This window comes from Rhinopithecus roxellana, chromosome 8, assembly GCF_007565055.1.
Source record: "Rhinopithecus roxellana isolate Shanxi Qingling chromosome 8, ASM756505v1, whole genome shotgun sequence".
Taxonomy (NCBI): domain Eukaryota; kingdom Metazoa; phylum Chordata; class Mammalia; order Primates; family Cercopithecidae; genus Rhinopithecus; species Rhinopithecus roxellana.
The window spans coordinates 122,507,971-122,529,814 of NC_044556.1; the positions used below are offsets into that span (position 1 = coordinate 122,507,971).

At 36.8% G+C, this 21,844-nt stretch overlaps 1 protein-coding gene across 4 annotated transcripts in view; it reads left to right on the forward strand.

Moving 5' to 3' along the window:
* SUCO (SUN domain containing ossification factor) overlaps window positions 1-21,844 on the forward strand; it is an 80,932-nt gene that overhangs the window by 10,899 nt on the left and 48,189 nt on the right. For all 4 annotated transcript variants that reach the window (XM_010372603.2, XM_010372602.2, XM_010372601.2 and 1 more), the window contains exons 2-6: window positions 7,681-7,795; window positions 9,429-9,539; window positions 12,113-12,267; window positions 13,563-13,700; window positions 13,925-14,075. In XM_010372603.2, coding sequence (XP_010370905.2) covers window positions 7,681-7,795; window positions 9,429-9,539; window positions 12,113-12,267; window positions 13,563-13,700; window positions 13,925-14,075 — 670 coding nt within the window. The remainder of the gene's footprint in view (window positions 1-7,680; window positions 7,796-9,428; window positions 9,540-12,112; window positions 12,268-13,562; window positions 13,701-13,924; window positions 14,076-21,844) is intronic.

A 21,844-nucleotide genomic window follows, 5' to 3' on the forward strand; every position in this document is an offset into this window, starting at 1 on the left:
TGGTTTGACTAAAGACTGTTGAAGCAGCCAAATAGAATAAAAACTGCAAGGAGAAAGAGGTCCAGTGTGCTCTTACCTATTAGCAGATAGACCAAGCAGAAGAGAAGCAACCTTAAAAGAGCTCCAGGCTGATAACGTGGTTTAGAAGAATATCTGTCTTTTAATAAAACATGATGGAGAGAAATTAGGTTGCTTAAGCAAAGGCACTAGAGGCCTGGTGATCTTTTGGTCTTGTTTTATTACCAGTGTTTGACCAAAGTGGCTTCCATATTATTCACCCATTTCCCACAAGTTTCTCAATACTTTACAGGATTTTTGTAATTTTTTTCAGGTATCCAGGAAGTAATACTCAAAAACTATAATGTTCACTGTTAACTTTAACCATACTGCCCTAATTGAGTGGCTGGCACTGTATTTCTGTACAAGGGATTAGTTTTGAATTTATGTTTAAGAAGCAGTTCTTTATTGCCTAGTTTAGTTATTTCTTTTACCACAAAGTCTTTTCTCATTCTTCTTTTTAAAGCTGTGAAAAAGCTTTTCCAATTCATAGTCAAAGTAGGAGCTCAACAGATCATCATGCTGGCAAGAGGGCAGTGTATTCTCTGCCTTGGAGTTGCTTAGTCTTATGTGAGAAACAAAAATAAACAGTTAATTTCATTTCAATGTGTATGTGCTCAGGTAGAGATAGCCAAAAGACTGTGAGAATTTAGAGAGGGACCGCCCACCAACCCCAGATTGTGGAAATCAGGAAAATGTTTTAGACCCTTACTAGTTTCTTGCCCCAAGAGAGAATTATAGGTATTTTGTTAGGTTTTAGATAGTGGGAGTGGGAGTAGGTACAGAACATTCTTGAAAGAGGGAACAGCATGAGCCAGAGACATGAGACAGCGCAGTCTATGTTCAAGGAACTATTACAGGTAGTTCTGTATCACTGAAGCATAAAGTGAAAGGCAGGGAGAGTGGCAGGAAGTATGAAGCTGAAGACGTTAGTAGAATTGTTAGAGATTTTTAAATAGCATGTGGAGAGGAGCTTGAGTTTTGTCATGTAGTTAATGGAATCTATAAAAGGTCTTAAGCAGGGGAATGGTAGTGTGATAATTTACTGTTAGATTTTTGGCAGAGGTGTGAATGATTGATTCGCAGACGTAGCAAGTTAGGAATTAGGGAGATCTGTTAGGAGTTTGCTCTAGGTAAGAGATAAGGGCTTGAGTTAAGGCAGTCAGAATGGAGATTGAGAAATGATTTAAAGAAATTTAGAGTAGAATAAACGAGATGGTCAAGGGAGGGTGAAGGCAAAGGAATAGTCACAGGTGTTTTTCAGGTTTCTAGTTTGAGGACTGGGTAGATAGCAGTACCAGATGGTGGGATCAAGGATATGAGAGGAAGAGATTTGGAAAAGGAAGCTAATGTGTTCAATTTTGGATTTAGGTGTTTTTGAGATATCTTGGAATATGAAGGAAGAGAGATGCAACTTTTAAATGATCTTTATTTATCATCAACATTAATGTAGGGTATCACAGAAGGGTTTTAAGGAATGTGCCAGTTAGGAAAAGATAAGGGCTGAAGATAAAAGTTTCAGTAGCCGTCAACTAAAAACCATGAGAGTAGGTAAGTCTCCTATGTAGAATATAAAGGGAAGATTCAGAACCAGACCCTTGGAGCATCAGAATTTAAATAGTGAACAGAAGCGGCATATCAAAGGAGACTCAGAAACAGGAGTCAGCGTGAGATGAGAAGCAGAAGTGTGTAATTTGACAAGTCAAAAAGGAGATGGTTGAAGTTAAAACAGCAGTCAGAGGTACCACATGCAGCCGGGGAATCAAAAAAAGCTAACTTCTGCCACGCCATACTAGTTTCAGTGGTACAGTGAGGGCAGAAACTAGATTTCAGCAGGCTGAGGACTAAGTAGAAGGTGAAGAAGTTGAGATTACAAGTATAAACTACTGTAAATTTGGTAAGTGAAAGTAGATAGAAAAGGTAGTGACTGATAATAACTGACATTTCAGTACATATTCTGTGCCAGGCTAAGCATAGCATGTACATTTATTTCAGTTCTTTCTAATAAGTCCATTTTACAATTTTGATATTGAGTTGAGGCATAAAGGCTTGCTTACTTGCTTTTTTTTTTTTCTCACTCTGTCCCCCAGGCTGGAGTACAGCAGCATGATCACCACTCACTGCAGCCTTGACCTCCCTGGGCACGGGTGATTCTCCTTCCACCTCAGGCTCCTGAGTAGCTGGGACCAGAGGTGTGCGCCACCATGCCTGGCTAATTTTTGTATGTTTTGTAGAGATGGGGTTTTGCCTTGTTGCCCAGGCTGGTCTCCGACTCCTGGGCTCCTCTTAAGTTTGTCCATACTCTTGGATTAAAGTATTAATCTAATTTTTACAAATAAGGAAACTGAAGCTCATAAGTTGCCCATCACTCACCTTGCAAATTTAGATCTCTCTCTAAAGTGTTGGATTTTTCCATGTTGCTACATTTCATATTTAATATTTTCTAGCTAACAGATAAATGAAAAGAAAGGTAAGAAGATAACACTGTTACATTCACTGAAGAATTGGTGATACTAGTCAAGGCTAGTTACGGCATAATACAAAAATAAAACAACTATCACAAAGGAGAAGTTCTGATTAACTACTTCATGATTTTCGTAATGGCAACAAATGATAAAGATGAAGGCCCTGTAGTGTAGTGGCTAAGAGGCCCGTGCTTCAGAGTCAAAAAGATCCAAGTTTTAACTCCAGATCCCCACTTATTAGTTGCAGGATCTTGAACAGGTAATAAAACCTGTATAGGCCAGGCACAGTGGCACTTTGCACTTTGGGAGGCCGAGGCAGGTGGATCACTTGACCCCGGAAGTTCGAGACTAGCCTGGGCAACGTGGCAAAACCCCATCTCTTCCAAAAATACAAAAATTAGCCAGACATTTTGGTGCTTGCCTGTAGTCCCAGCTACTCTGGAGGCTGAGGTGGAAGGATCACTTGAGTCTGGGAAGGGGAAGGCCGCGGTGAGCTGAGGTGGCACCACTGTACCCCCGCCTGGGTGACAGAGTGAGACCCTGTCTCAAAATAAATAAATAATGTACAGCAAAATGCATAGACCTTAACTGTATAGTTGGATCAGTTTTGACACATGCATACATGTATGTAACTCACAGCCTCTCAAGATACAGAATATTCTCATCACCCCAGAAAGTTCTCTCATGTCTTTCTGGTGAATCCCCCAGAGGCAAGTAGTAATCTGATTTCTGTCACCATGGATTAATTTTGCCAATTCTGAACCTTCATCTAAATGGAATTATACAGTATTTACTCATGTATTTGACTTCTTTTTCCTCAATGTAATGTCTGAGATTTACCCATTTTGTTTCCTTTGTCATTAATTAGTTCCTTTTTATTGCTGAGTAGTAGTACACTGTGTGAATGTACTACAGTTTGTTCTTCTGTTAGTGGTTATCTGGGCTGCTTCCAGATTTTGGCTATCTAGTCCCTAGTAAAAACTACTAGGGACATGCTTGTACAAGGCTTTTTGTGGACATAGTTTTCTTTGCTGTTGAGAAGTACCTAAAAGTAGAATTGCAACTGCTGAAACGTGGATATTATGTGCTTCTCGATACAATATCCTGAGAAAGTCACAACATCACTATAATATCCTGAGAAAGGCACAACAAAGGATTCTGACTGAGAATACCTAATCTGAATCTGGTCATCATGATACATCAGACAAATCTCACATAAGGTCTATACTATTTAAAAAGAAAAGGGACTGTAGCCTTCAAAAATGTTAGTGCTGCATAAAATAAAGCTCCAGAACTGTTCCAGGTTAAATGATACTGAATAGACATGACAAATGCAGGACATGGTCATAGATTTAATTCCGTATTGGAGAAAGGAATTCTAAAAAAGACATTATTTGATTAACTGACAAAATTGCAATGTGGACAGTAAATTTTTGTGTCAATGTAACACTTACTGAAGTTGATAGCTGTATTGTAGTTATTCAAGAGAATATCCCTATTCTGTGGAAATAGATATCACAGTATTTTAGAGGTAAATTACTGGGAGAGAGGAAACAGAGGGAGAGAGGGAGGATGAGTGAGTGAGCATGGGCAAATGACAAATAATGGAAGAAATTAAGTAAAATATTCACAATGGGTTGATACAGCTAAGGCATTTGTAGATTTTTTTTTTTTTGTACTATGCTGCCTACTATTCTGAAATTTGAAACTATTTCCAAATAAAAAATTTAAAAACCGGGTTTGAATTTTCTCCTATGTGTGAGATGTTCGTAGATCTATTCAAGTTTATTTGTTATCAGTCTGTTACCAGTTTTTTCCATTCCTTATGGCAGTTTTGCTGTTTTTCTAGAAACTTTCCATTTCTCCTGTTGCCACATATATTGTTATGTATAATTTATAATATTTTATGATTTTAAAAATGTTTTCTCTGTGGTCATTTTATCTTTTTATTCCATATTTTGTTAATTTCCATTACTATCTTCCATTTATTGGTTTTGCCAGAAGTTTGTCTAATACTTTCTTCAAAGAACCGACTTTTGATTTTCTTAATTTTCTTTGCTGTTTTTGTTCTCTATTTTAGCAGTGCCTGTCCTATCCTTCCTTGTTTCTTTGCATTTGTACTGTCTTTTATCTTTTTGAGTTGAATGATTAGCTCTTCTGTTTTCAGCATTTGTCTTCATGTATTCAGAAGCATAATTTTCCTGCTATTGTCTCATCTACATCCCACCAATTTTGATTGGTAGTCTTCTGCTGATTATTTCATAATGTTGTTTCCTTAACCTAAGGATTATTTTGCTACACATTTCTTGCTTCTAGGCTTGGGATATTGTTAGCTGTCTTTTTGTTATTTCAAATTTTGTTGCAGCATGGTTGGGGAATATAATCTTTTAGAGCTTGAGTTTTTGGAATTTGAGGCTTCTTTTGAGGATTCGGTTTGTGATTGGTATTTGGGAAATATTCCACGTGTCCTCGAGAAGAATGTTTTAATTTGTATTTGGTATAAAATTCTGTATCTTTGATTGAGCTTCTTACATGGCATATAAATATCATTTTGTCCACTTTATCTGTTGTTTTGTGAGGTAATTTAAAATAGGCCACCATAATTTTTGATTATTCTCTTTCCACCTGTAGCTTTGCCCATGGTTGTAGTGTATTTTCTACATTGTTAGGTGCATATATATTTGTAATTCTTTCTTCTTTTTACTCATATATAATAAATCGCTATCTTAATAACATAATGCTTTCCATCTTGTTTGGTTTCTATGTTAATTAAAATGGCTACTTTGTTGTTTTCATATTTTCTTAAAACTGTATGTACTTACTCAAATTTTTAAATGAGTTGAAAATTATCCCTAATGTTTCCTAACAGGGCCCTGTATCTAACATAATAATTGGTACTTACTGGGTAATCTTACATGCTTGTAAAGTTTCTTCATTAAAACTCAAGAGGAAAACAATTCATTTGAAAGTGACAGACTCCAGTTTAGTTTTATTAGTCAAGCTTAATAATTGCAGACTCCTCTGCGATTATTAAGCTTGGCTCATTTGCATATTAGCAGATTCTTTATCGCACATTAATGTCTTTCTAGAATTCATTATTGCATTATTTTGCTAGATTTATTTGACAGTATGATAAAAACAAAAAGTTGGTTCAGTAATTCTGTGCTAGACAAATATAAGAAGCTGTCATTGCAAGCCATTGGATACCATTTTAAAAAGGTGTTTTCTTTCAATCACTTTCACATTAAAGAATGCTTTCTTCCGTAATGAAATCTCCCTTGGCATAATAAAGAATGTTTTCCACTTTCTTAATGAAATCTTCCTTGCCTCTTCAGTTGCTATATCCTTTAGAAAAATTTTCCTGAGTCCCTCTCCTATTCTTTTTAGTAAGGATGAACTGACTTCTCTTTTACCCTAACACTTAACCGTTATTTTTTGAAACACATAGTTGTAACATACACCCTTAAAATGGCAGGATGCCTAGAAGTATTAAAGATTGTAGGTTGCCACAAGAAAAACTTGTCACCACACATTCAAGTTGAAAACCTTCCTTCAAGGAAAAAATAGAAATACAATTTCTAAAATGAAAGCAGTAGGTTTAAGAAATCTCCAAAGTCTTTAAACCTAGGCATTCCATTTCTTCTGGTGGTGTTTGGGTGCTCTGATAACTAACCTAGACTGGTTGCCTTCTATTCCTTGTTTACAGCTATCTTCCTGGGAATTCTCTTTCTAGTCACCCTGGGGGTTTCCTTTGCCTCTGTTATCTCAGTATCATATTGCTGTAATTACTGTAGTTTCATATAGATCTAGTCCCCTCATATCAGAATATTCTTGACTATTTCTTGACTATTTCTGGCTTGCTTTTTATACAAAAAGTCTCCCTTTTTACCACCTCAGTATGTGGTTTTCAGACTGCTCCTATTATTTTGAATTGTGAAATTGACACTTTTTCCAAGTAAAAGGATTGTCAAATATTGGCAGTTTCAAACATTTCTACTTACTAGAGGATTTCTTGCCAAGTTTCTATCTGGGCACTTTATTGTTTCTATTGTAAATGAGTACTTGTTATGATTTGAGAGTGTTGATTTGCCTCTTAATTTTATACTTGGGAATATAATTTTTATGTCTGGGACTTCTTTTAACAGGTGATTCTTTTGAATTTTCCATTTATATAAACTCATCTGCAATTAATGCAGATACCCTCATTATTTGAAACTGCAGATACTTTTACTGTCTTTTCCATTTTTATGCCTCTTTTATCTTCGTGTTTTGTAATGCTAATGAAAATGGACATTCTTGTCTTATTTCAGATCTATATAGGTGTCTTTTTAGGTTTCCTCACTATGTATAGTACTGACTTCTAGTTTTATGTATTACATATGTATTTTCCATGTTAAATATATAATTATTCCTGTTTCATTATTGATTCTTGAAACATTGATGGATATATAAGTTTATCAGATGTTTTTCAGTAGCTGTGGATATAATCATAAGATATTTTTCCTTGATATTTTTGCATAGCAAATCAAGTTGATTTTATTATATTGGAACGGTTTTGAATGTCAGAGCTGAACTCTACTTGATAATAATTGTGGTATATTTCTCCTTTGGTATGTTCCTAGAGACTTTTTTATTGTTTTCTTGATAAGTTTTGCATGTTATTTCATAAGTACTATTAACCTCTAGTATTCATTTATGTGTGTGCTATTTCTGTTAGTTTTTGATATCACTGTTAGGTTCTCTATGCAAAAATAATTTGGAAGCTTCTAGGCTTTTAAACAGTTGAGGTAACTTTAGGATTATCTGTTCTTAAATATTTGTTAGAATTTATAAGAACTGTTGCTTTCTGAGGAGGTTAGCTATTTGACAACTTTCTCTGTTTCTTGTGTTGTAATGATCAGATACTGCTTCTGGTGAAGACTTTCCTGTTGTACCTTCATGGAATTCGTAATGTCTTACTTGGAATGCTGATAATAATGTTTATGTTTTTCTTATGCATATTGATTTTCATCATTAAATTGTTAAAAGGTATTAGGATAGGAACCATCTGTCTGTCGCCTCAAATTCTAGCCCATATAGAAATACGTTGACTTAACAACTTTTCTTCTTTTTCTTTCTCTTTTTCTGTTTGTCGTTGGTGGTGGTGGGTGTTTTACAGGCTTCCCAGCTGGCGTGTGTGTTGTAAAGAGAGTTCTTCAGCTTCAGCGTCGTCATATTACTCTCAAGATGACAACTGCGCGCTAGAAAATGAAGATGTACAATTCCAGAAAAAGGTGCCTTAAATAAAGTTAACATTATAATTTGTGTGTCAGCTTTCTGAGAGTGTCTGAAAACACTCAAAATGAAATAATTTCAAAAATGCTGTGCCATAATTTTTGGTGGAGATTTGTATTTTTCTTTGCTATTACTCAGGTAATTCTTAAATTATGATTGCTCAGAGATATTTATATGTTTATTTTGTTGCTTGTATTTGGAATTTTGTAACATCCTTAGTCCTATAGTATAGGGTAGTACATGTTCAGAGAGCTGAAAACGAGTGATTTGTTTTTAATGATCTATAATAATTAGAGTTTTTAAAGAAATCCCAATTTTGCAAATTAAAAACTATTAGAAATGAGTATTCCAGGGAGAATCTACAGTTAGTGGCTTTGTAGTTTGTTTTATGTATTTAGGTGCAGTAAATATAAAGACTCCAAAAAACCTCATGATCTTAAAACATGTTATTTTACCATTTTAAATGATAAATTGTGAGTATTGACTTGATTTGGCTTTTGCCTTTAACTTCAGTGTATTTATTTAAAATTACTGAAGTAATTTATATTGATATAAAATATTTATTATTTATGTCTCATTCCTTTCCCCAGAGGAACAACAGTTTGCTATCTCTTGTGAAAATGTTCGGACATTGTTCTATGGGTATAGATAACACCTTTATATATGCCCACAAATCAATATTTTTATTTCTATGAAAATATCATATAAATATATTACAAATTGACATCCCCCTTCCCCCCCAGTGATAGCTCATATATCATCTTTTCATGTTGATATATTCTGAATGGCTGCATTTTAATCTTGTTATACAGACATATTATTTATCAATTGTTTATTGACAAACTTTTGCATTTTGTTCCCTGCCATGTGTGCACACATATGTGTGTTTTAACACATATTTACGGTTACATACTTGAGGGTTTTTTTTTTTTTTGCATATTTAGAGTAGATTATGTAAATTTAAGTTATGTTGGATATATTTCTGGGATGGAGCATTTAAAATTTGAAGACTTGCCACATATCTCCAAAAAAACTATAATTTTATATTTTCACCCACACAGTATGGAAGATTTTGATTTAATCCCCTTTTTGATGAAGCATTTTGCGAACAAATGTCATAAAAATGAATTTAAGCAGAGCATTAAGGTGGAAAGCATATTCTTTCAGCAAACGTTTACATACCTAGTATGAGCTGTATAGGCTGAGGTAAACAAAGATTGAATATGAACTTTTATGAAAGTTACACTCTAGAAGGCATAAAGGTATTAGAAATTCTAACTCGAATGTATGTCAAAAAAGAGATGAAAGAAAGAGCTTTATGTACCTTCATTTGTCAGATATTTATTAGAGTTTTACTAGGTGCTTAAAACAGTGCTGGATGGTAAGACTAAAATGCTTATTAAGAAATCAAATGAAGTTGTTGAACTGGTGTATTGCACATTTTAAGTGTTATAGCAATGAGGGGATTCGAGGAAATAGACAATAATCCTGTAAACAAATTAATTAGAGACAAATACACAAGTCAGTTTTTTGGTTTTAAAGTATGGAAAGAAATGGTCTTCATATTGCTTTATAACTTTTGTAAAACAGCTTTATCAGGTGATCTTTTTTGTTGTTGTTGTTGTTATATAGGATGAAAGAGAGGGACCTATCAATGCCGAATCATTGGGAAAATCAGGTTCAAATTTACCTGTTTCTCCAGAAGAACATAAATTAAAAGATGACTCTATTGTGGATGTACAAGTAAGCTATGTTGCTTTGATTTTTAATAATATGTCATTTCAAACTACTTCACAAGGTTGAAAACCTCTGTTTGGTCACCATATTGTGTGTGTATTGTTAGTTTTTTCACTTTGAGGTACTCTGTAACTGGACTTAAGATTACTTACCTGCTGATAGTACTACTTTTGAGAACATGTATAATTACAGATAATAATAATAATAAATGTGACTAGTCTCTTGGTAGTAAAGGTTTGAGTATAAATCCTCATTTCTTCCTTGGTTCTATTTTGGTTCATTATGATGTATCTTGTCTCTTCAGATTTTCAGTTGTTAGGAAATTTTTTTCTAACCTGAATCACTTGGAACAAAAGAAAGTATTTTTATGTAGAACTCAGAGTATTTTGATACCAAGATTTCTACTTATCATGGGTATGAATAGCTAATAGGTTAAAATATGTTTTTTCCCTCTCTTATATTACGTTCTGAATATTGTTTATTTTGTGCACCAGACTTTATGAAAAATACTAAAAACTAGTATATATACACCATAAACTGATCAGAATGCTGAGGTATCTGGAAGCTGTTTAATATCAGTAATGGCTAAAGGAACTGGGGATATTTGATTGTCTAGAATATATATACCATAAACTGATCAGAATGCTAATGCTGAGGTATCTGGAAGCCATTTAATATCAGTAATGGCTGAAGGAACTGGGGATATTTGATCTGGAGGCAGAAGGACTAAGGAAAAACTAAAATCTCGAATATTAAAAAAAGAACACACATTTCAACTCAGAATGAGGGAAAATTCTTTCTTTTTAAAAAAATACAGCCTTGGCTATTTTTTGTTTGTTTGTTTTTTATTTTTTAACCTTGCACTGTTTGCAAGAGCCAGGGCTATTTATGACTTACTGAGTTATCTAAAGCGATAGAATTAGTTTCATTTTATTGGATTCTGGAAGACGTTTGTCAAGGGTTTATGCATAGGAGTAAGAGAAAAGTGATACTTGTAGCCCTTACAATTGTATGACTATCCTGAACGCTCCTACCATTATTCATAAAACTTTTATTGTGATGTAGTTGTGTTCAGATACTTCCAAGTGCTTACCATGTCTTCTATACCTATATTGTTCATTACAGTAACCACTAGCCACATGTGGCCATTAAGCACTTGAAATGTGGCTAGTCCAAATTGAAATTTACTGTAAGCGTAAAATACACATCGGATTTTGAAGACTTAATTAAAAAATAGCTTGGTCACCTGAGGTCAGGAGTTCGAGACCAGCCTGGCCAGCATGGTGAAACCCTGTCTCTACCAAAAATACAAAAATTAGCTGGGTATGGTGGCGCATGTCTGTAGTCTCAGCTACTCGGGAGGCTCAGGCAGGAGAGTCGCTTGAACTCGAGAGACAGAAGTTGCAGTGAGCCGAGATCATACCACTGCACTCCAGCCTGGGTGACAGAGTGAGACTCTCTCTCAAAAAAAGCAAGTAAAGTATCTCATTAATTTTTAAAGTTTGAATACATGTTCATATGGTAATATAGTGTTTGATAAAAAGGCAGTAGTCCTTTTCTCCATCATAAAAATGCAGACGACTATTTATATTTTTTTGTGAATTTCTCAGTATAAATAATTCCCCAAATGATCATACTTTATATTTTCTGGACTACATGCCTTGAGGTTGTTTTCTGCTCTTATACTGGCCCTTCTTTTCTTTAAGGCCTAGCTCTTCTAATTCATAATAGTCCTTGGTTTCTTTTTCCTTGAGCTGAGCATGATATTTGTACCTCTCACTTGATATTCATTTATTGAAGCATTTAAACACCTACTGTGTGCTAGGTACTGTGCTAGACACTGGGAATATGAAGATCAAGAGAACATAGTTGTTACTCAGGACATTTATGGTATACTTGAAGAAGAGAGGGAGACATGAATAATGGCAGTTGACTTGTTACAGATATTGTGATAAAAGTGTACAGAGAACACTGGAGGCATAGAGGAAGGGAGTAGTGAATTCTGTTTAGGGTTGGTCTTGGAAGAGGAGGTGCTAATAGAGGTTTTCAAATATGAACAGGTGTTAGGTAGATTTCACATTGTGTTTTGGAGGACTGAAAGGCCCGGGACATTCGAGACTGAAGGAGCAGCAGGAATCATTTATTGCTTCCTGGTGTTACTTGAACATATATTGTTGCTTATTGATACACATTATTTCCTAAACTGCTCAGGGTCAAGAACTATGTATTGTACTGTTTTGTACTTGTCCATAGGGTTTCTTTGTTGCTACTAGCATTCATCAATTAGAGAAGACAGAAATCTTTGTAGCTCCTGATGCAAAGCAGGAAATAGGTAGGGAGAAAGTTCTTTCCTAGTTTGTGAAATGCCATGAAAAAATGTGTAGGGCCTGTGTTTTCATACGAAATATATTCCTTAGGGTGGTAATCTTGGAAGAAAGGATTTTTATAATAGTACTTTTTTAGTGAACATTTTTTATATTGTCATTTTTCAGAAATGCTTTCCGTAAATGCCTATTCTGCTAAAGAGATGATATATTAATCTCAACATTTAATTTAGCTGACTTGTTTTTTTTAAACAGAATACAGAGTCAAAAAAGTTAAGTCCACCGGTGGTGGAGACACTCCCTACGGTTGATTTGCATGAAGAGTCTTCCAATGCAGTTGTGGACAGTGAAACTGTTGAAAATATTTCCAGCTCATCTACCTCAGAAATCACTCCAATCTCAAAGCTTGAGTAAGTCATTACAAAAAACAAACACAAAAAAGAATCTCCTTACTTAGTGATAGAAAGATTTCTTTAAAAGATAAAGCAGCTTGATACTCAAGTTTCAAGTTTAGGCTATATAGCAGACCTAAATTAAATTACAGTGATTGTGTTTTGTGTGCATGTGTTTGCATGCCTTTGTGTGTTTTGAGTGTAATGATTTTATAACAAGTTTGTTTAGCTAACTCAATGAAGTTGATAGATCCCAAGTGTGAAATCTCTATATAGTCTAAGCAAAGTAAGATTCTGCTTAGGAAATAGTGCTTATTTGAATTATCTTCCCTATAATTATCAACTCAAATGTCAGGTTGTTCATTTCCATTAAGTATCACTGCCATTTCATTCATTTTTATGTCTTCCTGTGAATCGCTACCTTTTTCAAACTTGATAATAAATATTCAGAGTGTTTAGGTTTAAGTGATCCTTAGTTTAGAAAATTTGTTAGGTACTTACCCTAGCTCCTTCCTGCAACAGTCCAAAGAACAAAATGAAATGTCTTTCTATTAATACTACATAAGCATTTCCTTTATCAAATGAGTTAATATAAATAAAGTGCAAGAAGAATAACTGGTACATAGGATAAATGTGTCAGTTAATATCACCCTTGCTTCTCAAGAATGTAAGGGCCTAGGTTGAAGGAGTTGCACAAGGTGTTATGGTTACCAGCTAGGAGCTTGTCTCAGTACAGGCCAGGGAACAGAAGACATGTTGAGAAATAATGATAGTATTTTAGCTTTTAAATTTAAATGATTCCGAAGGAACTTAAGGCTAGATACCACATATCTGAACAGTGAATTCTATACTCCCATTATATTAAACATGACTGGTTAATGAAATGGAGGTGAGGCAGGGAAAAATATGAAGGTTTATATTTTAACAATGAAATTCTAAGAACACCTTAAAATTTTAGTGAAATGTCTTCAGATAACGACTTTTGAAGGATACCATAAGTAACTTTAATGCTGGTAGAATTAATATAGTAACATGGAAATTAAACTTCAGAGAAGATACAGTGAGAATAAGTAATTTTTAAAAATCTTATTTTCGATATGACCAAATATTAACCTCTAATATTTTAATATTTGGTAGGTAGTTATTTAGAAGCTGAGGACAATAACAGATCAAGTCAGCAATGGACTTGACATGATTTAAAATGTTCTTTCTTTGGTTTACAATATGTTTTGGAAATCACTAATAGTGTTTTTAATGTATATTACCTCAAGTTTATTTAATTACCAGATTATGTTTCTTGTTTCTTTTTTTAGTGAAATAGAAAAATCTGGTACTATTCCTGTAGCCAAACCAAGTGAAACCGAACAGTCTGAAACTGATTGTGATGTTGGGGAGGCCCTTGATGCTAGTGCTCCAACTGAACAACCTTCCTTTGTCAGTCCACCTGACAGGTGGGTAGGAGCAGTTGTTTGTCCTTCTTATGATTCTGTAACAACAGCAGTGTCCTGTTTGAATGGACTTTGGTGTATGTTAAATTCCACTTTTTGAGAGAAAGCTGATCTCTCTGTGTTTCTTCCTTGGTTTACTTTGTACATGAGTTATAAGAATTTAGATTGTATCGAATTTGTTATCCAGTAAAATCTGTTTATTTAATATGTCTTTTGGTTTTAAATAGCCTTGTTGGCCAGCATATAGAAAATGTATCATCTTCACATGGTAAAGGAAAGATAACAAAATCAGAATTTGAATCAAAAGTTTCAGCAAGTGAACAGGATGGTGGTGATCCAAAATCTGCATTGAATGCTTCAGATAATGTAAAAAATGAGGTAAGTATATAACTTGCACTATCTCCTACTTCTTTATGTAATGCATTTTTGTTGTTAGCTAAGCTCATAATAATTTGCTAACTATATTTGTTGTAAAATCAGGGAGATTAAGTAGACAATAACATGTGGAACTAACAGGAACTGTGCTCTCTGAGAGCAAGTAATTCTGTCTCCAATATAGTGTTTATTACATAAAGTTGTTTCAAGCATGAACTCTCCTTGGTTATATATTATTAAATGATTTTGTGCCATGCACAGCTGTTTGATACCAGATACATAAAGTCCTTATTTAATCAGCTTCTTAGAAAGCTATCTAGAAGAAGGTATGACTAATTACATTTAATTATCTTCAGAATGTACGAGGTTAAATTTAGGCTCTTCAATCAGAACTTTTAATGGAACATTTTACCTTTCATTATTTGTATGCAAAATACAACCAGACCACCTTATATTTTAGAGTGTGATTCTTATAATTAAGAGAGAGCTTATCACAGTGAAACAGTTTTACTTTCTTTTCTCCTTCTGAGTTGTACCTTGACTTCATGTACTGTAGAATTTCTTGAAGTAGTATCAACACAGCAATTTAAACTTCCCTCAGGTAAGCAATGACTAAGTTGAAGAGGTGAAGTGTATTCCATAAACTTAAAAAAAAAACAAAAATAAATAGGGTCCAAGGGTAGTTCAGTGTGCTGACTACCACATCCATATTTATTCCTCTTTAATTTGGGATCTTTTGTTCTCTGCTTTCTTTTTCACGTATTTTCAGTGAATCTTCACTTACGACTAACTAAACTTCATTCTGGAGACTTTCACTATCACGGGACCAACTGTTTCGATGATGCTTCTTATGGGAGCTCAGCATTTCATACATCTTGAAGGAACTACTTTTCTCAATGATACCAAATCACGTATATGTTAAAGTTTAGTTGTCAGATATCACATCTATGAATAAAATTAGACAAACATTAAAACACATCTCCTTTGAAGGTATTTATAAAAATGTCAAATGTAAAATTCAAGCATGGCAGCTAGCTTTGTCCTAGATTTGCTTGTTCTTCTTAACTTAGCAGACTGAAACTTCTTTATTACCTAAGAGACTTAAACTGTTTGTGAGTCTATGCTAATAGGCGAAAGAGTAGAATTTTAATTATCTGTATTAATTACTTTCTAAATGAATTAGTATCCCAGCAAAATCATGGCAGATAATGAGCACATTACGAGTAATAGCCAATAGTTGTATTTAGTATCCACTTCAGAATAACTCTGCCCAGTTAAGTTTGTGTGAGTGGGAGAGAATTTGCTTTCTGATGCCTTGTGCTAGCCTTTTATTTCAACGATCTTTGAGACATTGATTGCCGTGCTTATATGCTTATATGGAGAATGCTTTACAAACTGATTTTGTTGTGTTGTTTATAGACAATGCATTACAAAGTGATTTTTATTGTATTTGTTCTCTTGTTTGTTGCCAGGAGGATATAGTGATTTATTTGGCTGGGCTTCAAAGGGTAAATGTATGTTCTTTTTGTTGCAGTTTTTGTATTTGAGCTTTACTTTGTTAGTATCTCAGCTAGGTAAATTATTTATAAGTGCGTGCTTCTTGTTTATTTTCCCAATGTGTCTGATGCAGGACAGGCAAGCCCCAAAATTAGTGTTTAGCCCAGGATGGTTCTTGGCTTAGCCCAGGAAAGAATTAAAGGGCAAGCCAGTGGTATTAAACAGCGACTTTAATTGAAGTGGCAGTGTACAGCAGCGGCAGCAGCAGCAGCCGCAGCCGAGGTACTGCTCTGTGCGGAGTAGGGCTACCCCATAAGCATTGTGCCTGGAATAGCAGTTCAGAAGCAGTTGTGCAGTCATGCTTATATGCACTTTTAATTATATGCAAATTAAAGGGTAGTTATGCAGAAATTTCTAGGAAAAAGATGGTAACTTCTGGGTTGTCAGGCCGTTGTTATGGGAAGGGGTGGTAACTTTTGGGTGTTGCCATAGAAAGATGTGGTAACTTCCAGGTGTTGCTGTGGCAGTGGTAAACAGACATAGCACACTGGTGGTGGGCTTGGCTTATGGAAATTTGCTTCTGTCTAGGACCTGTTTTAGCTGGTACTCAGTTTGATCTGATGTCCAAGACCCGCATCCAAAATTGAATCCCACCTCCCTACCTCATTCCTCCCTCAGAGATTAGATACTCCTCCGTAATCTTAAGAAGGCTACACAAGGATAGAGATCCATCTTCTGTAACTGCTTCCTGCTGAGTTTACGGCGTAGGCCCTATCTAGCACCAGAGAAGTGAAAATCTCTGGATAACTGATAGGGCCCCAGAGACAGGATGAATTGGAAGCCTTGTGCTAACATTGTCTTTACCTGGAACTGTTTAAGACAAAACAAAACGAAACAAAAGAGGTTAAACAGGCAAGGACCAAAAATTAGTAACAAGACAGACTTCAAAGGTCCTAGAAGAGGTAGGTAAAAGCCAGTTGAGACTTTTGAAGGCACTTTTGATAGTTGACCAGATGTAGTTGCAATAAGTGCCCTGGTTGTATCTGTAACCAGGTAGTTTACTCATAGATCTCTTGAACGTTAATCTCAACCTGTCTGGAGTCGTTCATATATGTGCAGCAGGTTTTATTAATAACTGCACATGCGCTACCTTGTTCAGCTAGTAAATAGTCCAGTGCTAGTCTGTTACTGAGAAATACATTTGCCAAAGGGTCTAGGGACTCTTGAATTCTCTTTAGTGCATGACCTGTGTTGGTGGCTAAGGATTCTAGGGTTTGAGTCAAGTTGTTTAGGGTTCACTTGTAAGCAAAGCCACTCAAGGGTACTGCTGCCCTGATTCCTGCCAGAATTAATCCTATTGCTCATTTACTTCTGGTGTTATTTGGATCTTATGACTGCGACCCCTGAAGGGGCAAGAGAGGTCAACATACATTCACCTCAGTTCCAAGTTTTGATACATAAAGGAAAGCTACTCCTAAAAGAGCAGTTGTTGACTTTTAACTATTCAGAATTAAAAAACAAAAAGCAGATGACTACCTGGGGAGTCAGGAGTGGTTGTGGGGTGTGACTTCTTCCCATTCATGGCCACAAAGAAAAATGAACTGAATTGGGGCACAAACGGAGACCCTATGGGGTGTGATCTTTATTCTTTGTTGCCAACTTGAGTCTATAGAGATACTTTCCCCCTATTCTAATAGGGGTGGTTGAACAATTGTTTTCTGAAAGAGGGTGGCACTGCCGCCTTCCCAGACTAGGTAGTTAGTTGTTTTCCCCTGTATATTCTAATCCAGGAAAAGCCACCATATATAGTCTCCTTGTTTTCAAGTGGAATCCCATTTACCTCACTGTGGCATTGGTATGTTGGCAGCTAGAGTTGGATTCAGAGCATTGCAGGGAAACTTCTGCTTTAGTGTCCTTACCACAAAAGGTGCAGAAGGTGGGATCATGAGTGCACTGGAGGTATACATACCCAACTTCCCAGGTCTAGGTAATGGTGGGAGGTTCAGGTGGAATTTGTTCAGTAGGGAGAGTTTGGGTATTTCAGGATTGCTGTGGTTAGTTAGGCAGTCTAGGGGGGGATGTTTGTGAGATTTTCTGGATATGCCAGAAGATTGAAATCTTTATCCTGGAGATGTTGATGACAAATCTAGCAGCCATGAAGGTGGTGCCCTGAAGCTATAATTTTTGAAATATTTACTGTAGAATTATGTTTCTAGCCACACCAGCTCAGGGTAATTGGGAGAGCAAACAAGATTAATAGTGACAACATGATGTCTGCAGTTGGGCCTTAGCATGGCCTCTACACCCAACAAGGACAAGAGAGGTGTTTCCTGGGAGGTTGGCTAAAGTGATTGAAAAGAAGTATTACACTATTTTGCTCCCCCACTGCTCAAAAGGGTTCAAGGACCAATGAGTACCCTCTCACCTCCACTCTTGTCTGGCCCAGAACATCCCCTGGCTACAAGTTCCTTGACTCCAAGTCCCCTGGCCACAAGGTTCACACCGAGGGATACAATGGACCTGGAGCAGGCAGCATAATATCTTAGCATCGGCACAGGAGAAAATAAAATCTTTGCCATTAACATTGCATCCAGCACCTTCTGACAAAAAGGAGGAATACAGAACAAAAATCAAAATCCATAGCCCCCCAACAGACTGCACAGATGCTCGCTTCCTGGCCAAAGGGAATGGATTTGGGCAGGCACCTATCAGTCCCCCAAACACTTCTAAGCAATATAAGTGTCAAAACCAAAAGCCAAAATAGGTTACACATCAAGAAAAAAAAAATAGCATAGAATTAAACTATACTGGAAGAAAATACTGCTCCCGCAGACCTCTAAGACTAAACATTTTAGCATCAGGCCACAACGGCAGTCATAGTTGGAGCAGAAAAACTCACAGGAGCTGACAAAAAAAGCTAAGAGTTAAAACGAATCCAACAAGCTTTCAAAAGAGTAGATTACAGGAATAAAAAGCAAAATTCCTGGTAATTTAGCAAATCAACATTTTAAGAAAATTGGGTTTTAACATGTAGACCATTCTATTTATTTATTTATTTATTTTTGAGACGGAGTCTTGCTCTGTTGCCAGGCTGGAGTGCAGTGGTGTGATCTCTGCTCACTGCAACTTCCGCCTCCCAGGTTCAAGCGATTCTCCTGTCTCAGCCTCCTGTAGCTGGGACTACAGGCATGCGCCACCATGCCCAGCTAATTTTTATATTTTTAGTAGAGACGGGGTTTCACCATGTTGGCCATGGCCAGGGTGGTCTCGATCTCTTGACCTAGTGATCCACCCACCTTGGCCTCCCAAAGTGCTGGGATTACAGGTGTTAGTCGCTGCACCCAGCTAGACTGTTCTTTAGCAAGTGTATTATAAACAATTTCCTTTTAATTATAACAAGTTTAATCATACACAAAATTTCTTTTATAAAGTCTCCTTTATGAACCTTGTCATTACATAACACAGACCCTCTACAACATGCTTGAATTTTCTGACTTGTCTGATACGGTTTAGCTCTATGTCCCCACCCAAATCTCATGTTGAGTTGTAATCCCCACATGTTAGAGGAGGGACCAGATGGGAGGTGATTGAATCGTGGGGGTGGAATTTCCCCTTGCTGTTCTTGTGATAGTGAATGACTTCTTATGAGATCTAGTTTAAAAGTGTGTAGTGCTTCCCCCTTCACTCTCTTCCTCCTGCACGGCAATGTAAAGGAGGTACTTGCTTCCCCTTTGCCCTTAAGTTTCCTGAGGCCTCCCCAACCATGCCAGTCTCAAGTAGTTCTTTATAGCAGTGTGAGAACAGTCTAATACAGAAAATTGGTACCAGAGAAGTAGGGCATTGTTAAAAAGATACTTGAAAATATGGAAGTGACTTTGGAACTGGGTAATGGGCAGGGTTGGACAGTTTGGAGGGCTCAGAAGAAGACAGGAAGATAACAAAGTTTGGAATTTCCTAGAGACTTGTTGAATGATTTTGACCAGGCTGAGGTAGTTTCAGATGGAGATGAACTCATTGGGAATTTGAACAGAGGTGACTCTTCCTGTGATTTAGCAAAGAGACTGGTGGCGTTGTGCCTCTGCTTTAAGGATCTGTGGAACTTTGAACTTGAGAGAGATGATTTAGGGTATCTGGCAGAAGAAATTTCTAAGCAGTAAAGTATTCAAGATGTGGCCTGGTTACTTCTAAAAGCCTGTGTTCATTTGCATAAACAAAGAAATGGCCTAAAACTGGAACTTATATTTAAAAGGGAAGCAGAGCATAGAAGTTTGGAAAATTTGCAGCCTGACTATGTGGTAGAAAAGAAAAACTCATTTACTGGGGAGGGATTCAAGCCTGCATAAATTTGCATAAGGAAAGAGGAGCCAAATGTTAATAGCCAAGAAAGTGGAGGAAATGCCTTTAGGGCGTTTCAGACACCTTCATGGCAGCCCCTCCCATCACAGGCCAGGAGGCATAAGAGGGAAAAATGGTTGCGTGGGCCAGGCCCAGGGTCCTGCTGCTCTGTGCAACCTCGGGACATGGCATCCTGCATTCCAGCTGCTCCAGCTTCAGCTGTGGTTGAAAGGGGCAAAGGTACAGATCAGGCCATTACTTCAAAGGGTGCAAGCCCCAAGCCTTTGCAGCTTCCATGTGATATTGGGTCTATGAGTGCAAAAAGGGCAAGAATTGAGGTTTGGAAACTTCTGCTTAGATTTCAGAGGATGTGTGGAAACGTCTGGATGTCCAGGCAAAAGTCTGCTGCAGGAACAGAGCCCTCATGGAGAACCTCTACTAGGGCAATGCAGAGGGGAAACATGGGGTGGGAACCCCCAACCCCCAGCATCCCGAATGGGGCTCTGCCTGGTGGAGCTGTGAGAAGAGGGCCACCATCCTCCAGACCCCAGAATGTTAGATCCACCAACACCTTGCACTGTGCACCTGGAAAAGTTGCAGGCACTCAACACCAGCTCCTGAAAGCAGTTATGGGGGCTCTACCCTGTAGAACCACAGGGGTGGAGCTGCACAGGGTCTTGGTAATGAATGAGTTCTCACGTGATATGGTTGTTTAAAAGTGTGTTGCACTTCCCCCTTCATTCTCTTCCTCCTGTGCCACCATGTGTAGAAGGTACTTGCTTCCTCTTCACACTTCCACCATGATTTTAAGTTTCCTGAGGCCTCCTCAACTGTGTTTCCTGTACAGCCTGCAGAACTGTGAGTCAGTTAAACCTTTTTTTTTTTCATAAATCACCCAATCTCAGGTAGTTCTTTATAGCAGTGTGAGAATGGACTAATACATTGTCCTATATTACCTCTTTCTTGAATAACCAGACATTTTACTTTAGGACAAGGATTTACTATGCAAAATTTCTCCCTCATATAAAATTACTCTTTTTTTATATCCTTCTTTGTAAAACAAAGAGAAAACATTTCTATCCATAACATTTTTTATGCCTCTCTTTTCTACTTAATGGTTTCCTTGTATTTTGAGCTTCCCTTTTAATAACTTCCAAATTAAACAAAAAATTTTTTCCCAATAAAAAATACATTTCTTTAGCACATTTTATGTAAACCTAGCAAGAAATCCTGAACTGCCTACCAGACATTAGAATTTTATAGATGAGGACCATTTTATTATTTTTAGATTTTATACCATACAGTAAGCTCAATCCTATTCGATTCTTCTATTCTATTCTATTCTATTCTATTCTATTCTATTCTATTCTATTCTATTCTATTCTATTCTATTCTATTCTATTCTATTCTATTCTCATGCCATTTAAAACGTTTTAAAGCCTATGAACATAAATAATTTACCTAGGAAAGAGTTGCCAAAGGGGAGACCTCAAAGGCCCTGACTTGCTGGAGAACCTACCTGGTAGCAGAGACACTGAGAAAAAAGGTAGCCACTTGTCAGCTGCTGTAGGTGTCTGTCCATTTGAGGTCAGGAGCCTGTAAACTCCCAGTTCCTTTGACCAAGAGGGACAGTTACAAGCAAAGCAGTTATAAGACAGCTCCCAAGAAGGGGCTTGCAACTGGCTATTAGGAAAATAATGCTTTTAACTTTAGGACACAAAAGTGCAAGACTAATATTCCCCTAGGGAGAGGGGCTATAACCCACAGTCCTAAAGGGAATGTTAATGCCGGAAACCCCAGAGCATCTGGGGTGCAGTCTGTAATACTAATGCTGAAAACCCGGAGTGCCTGCATTTCAGCCAATGAGGGTCCCCTCACCAATGCCGAAAACCTTGATGTACCCAGGGTGCAACCAACAGTGTCCCATGACCGAGTTGAGG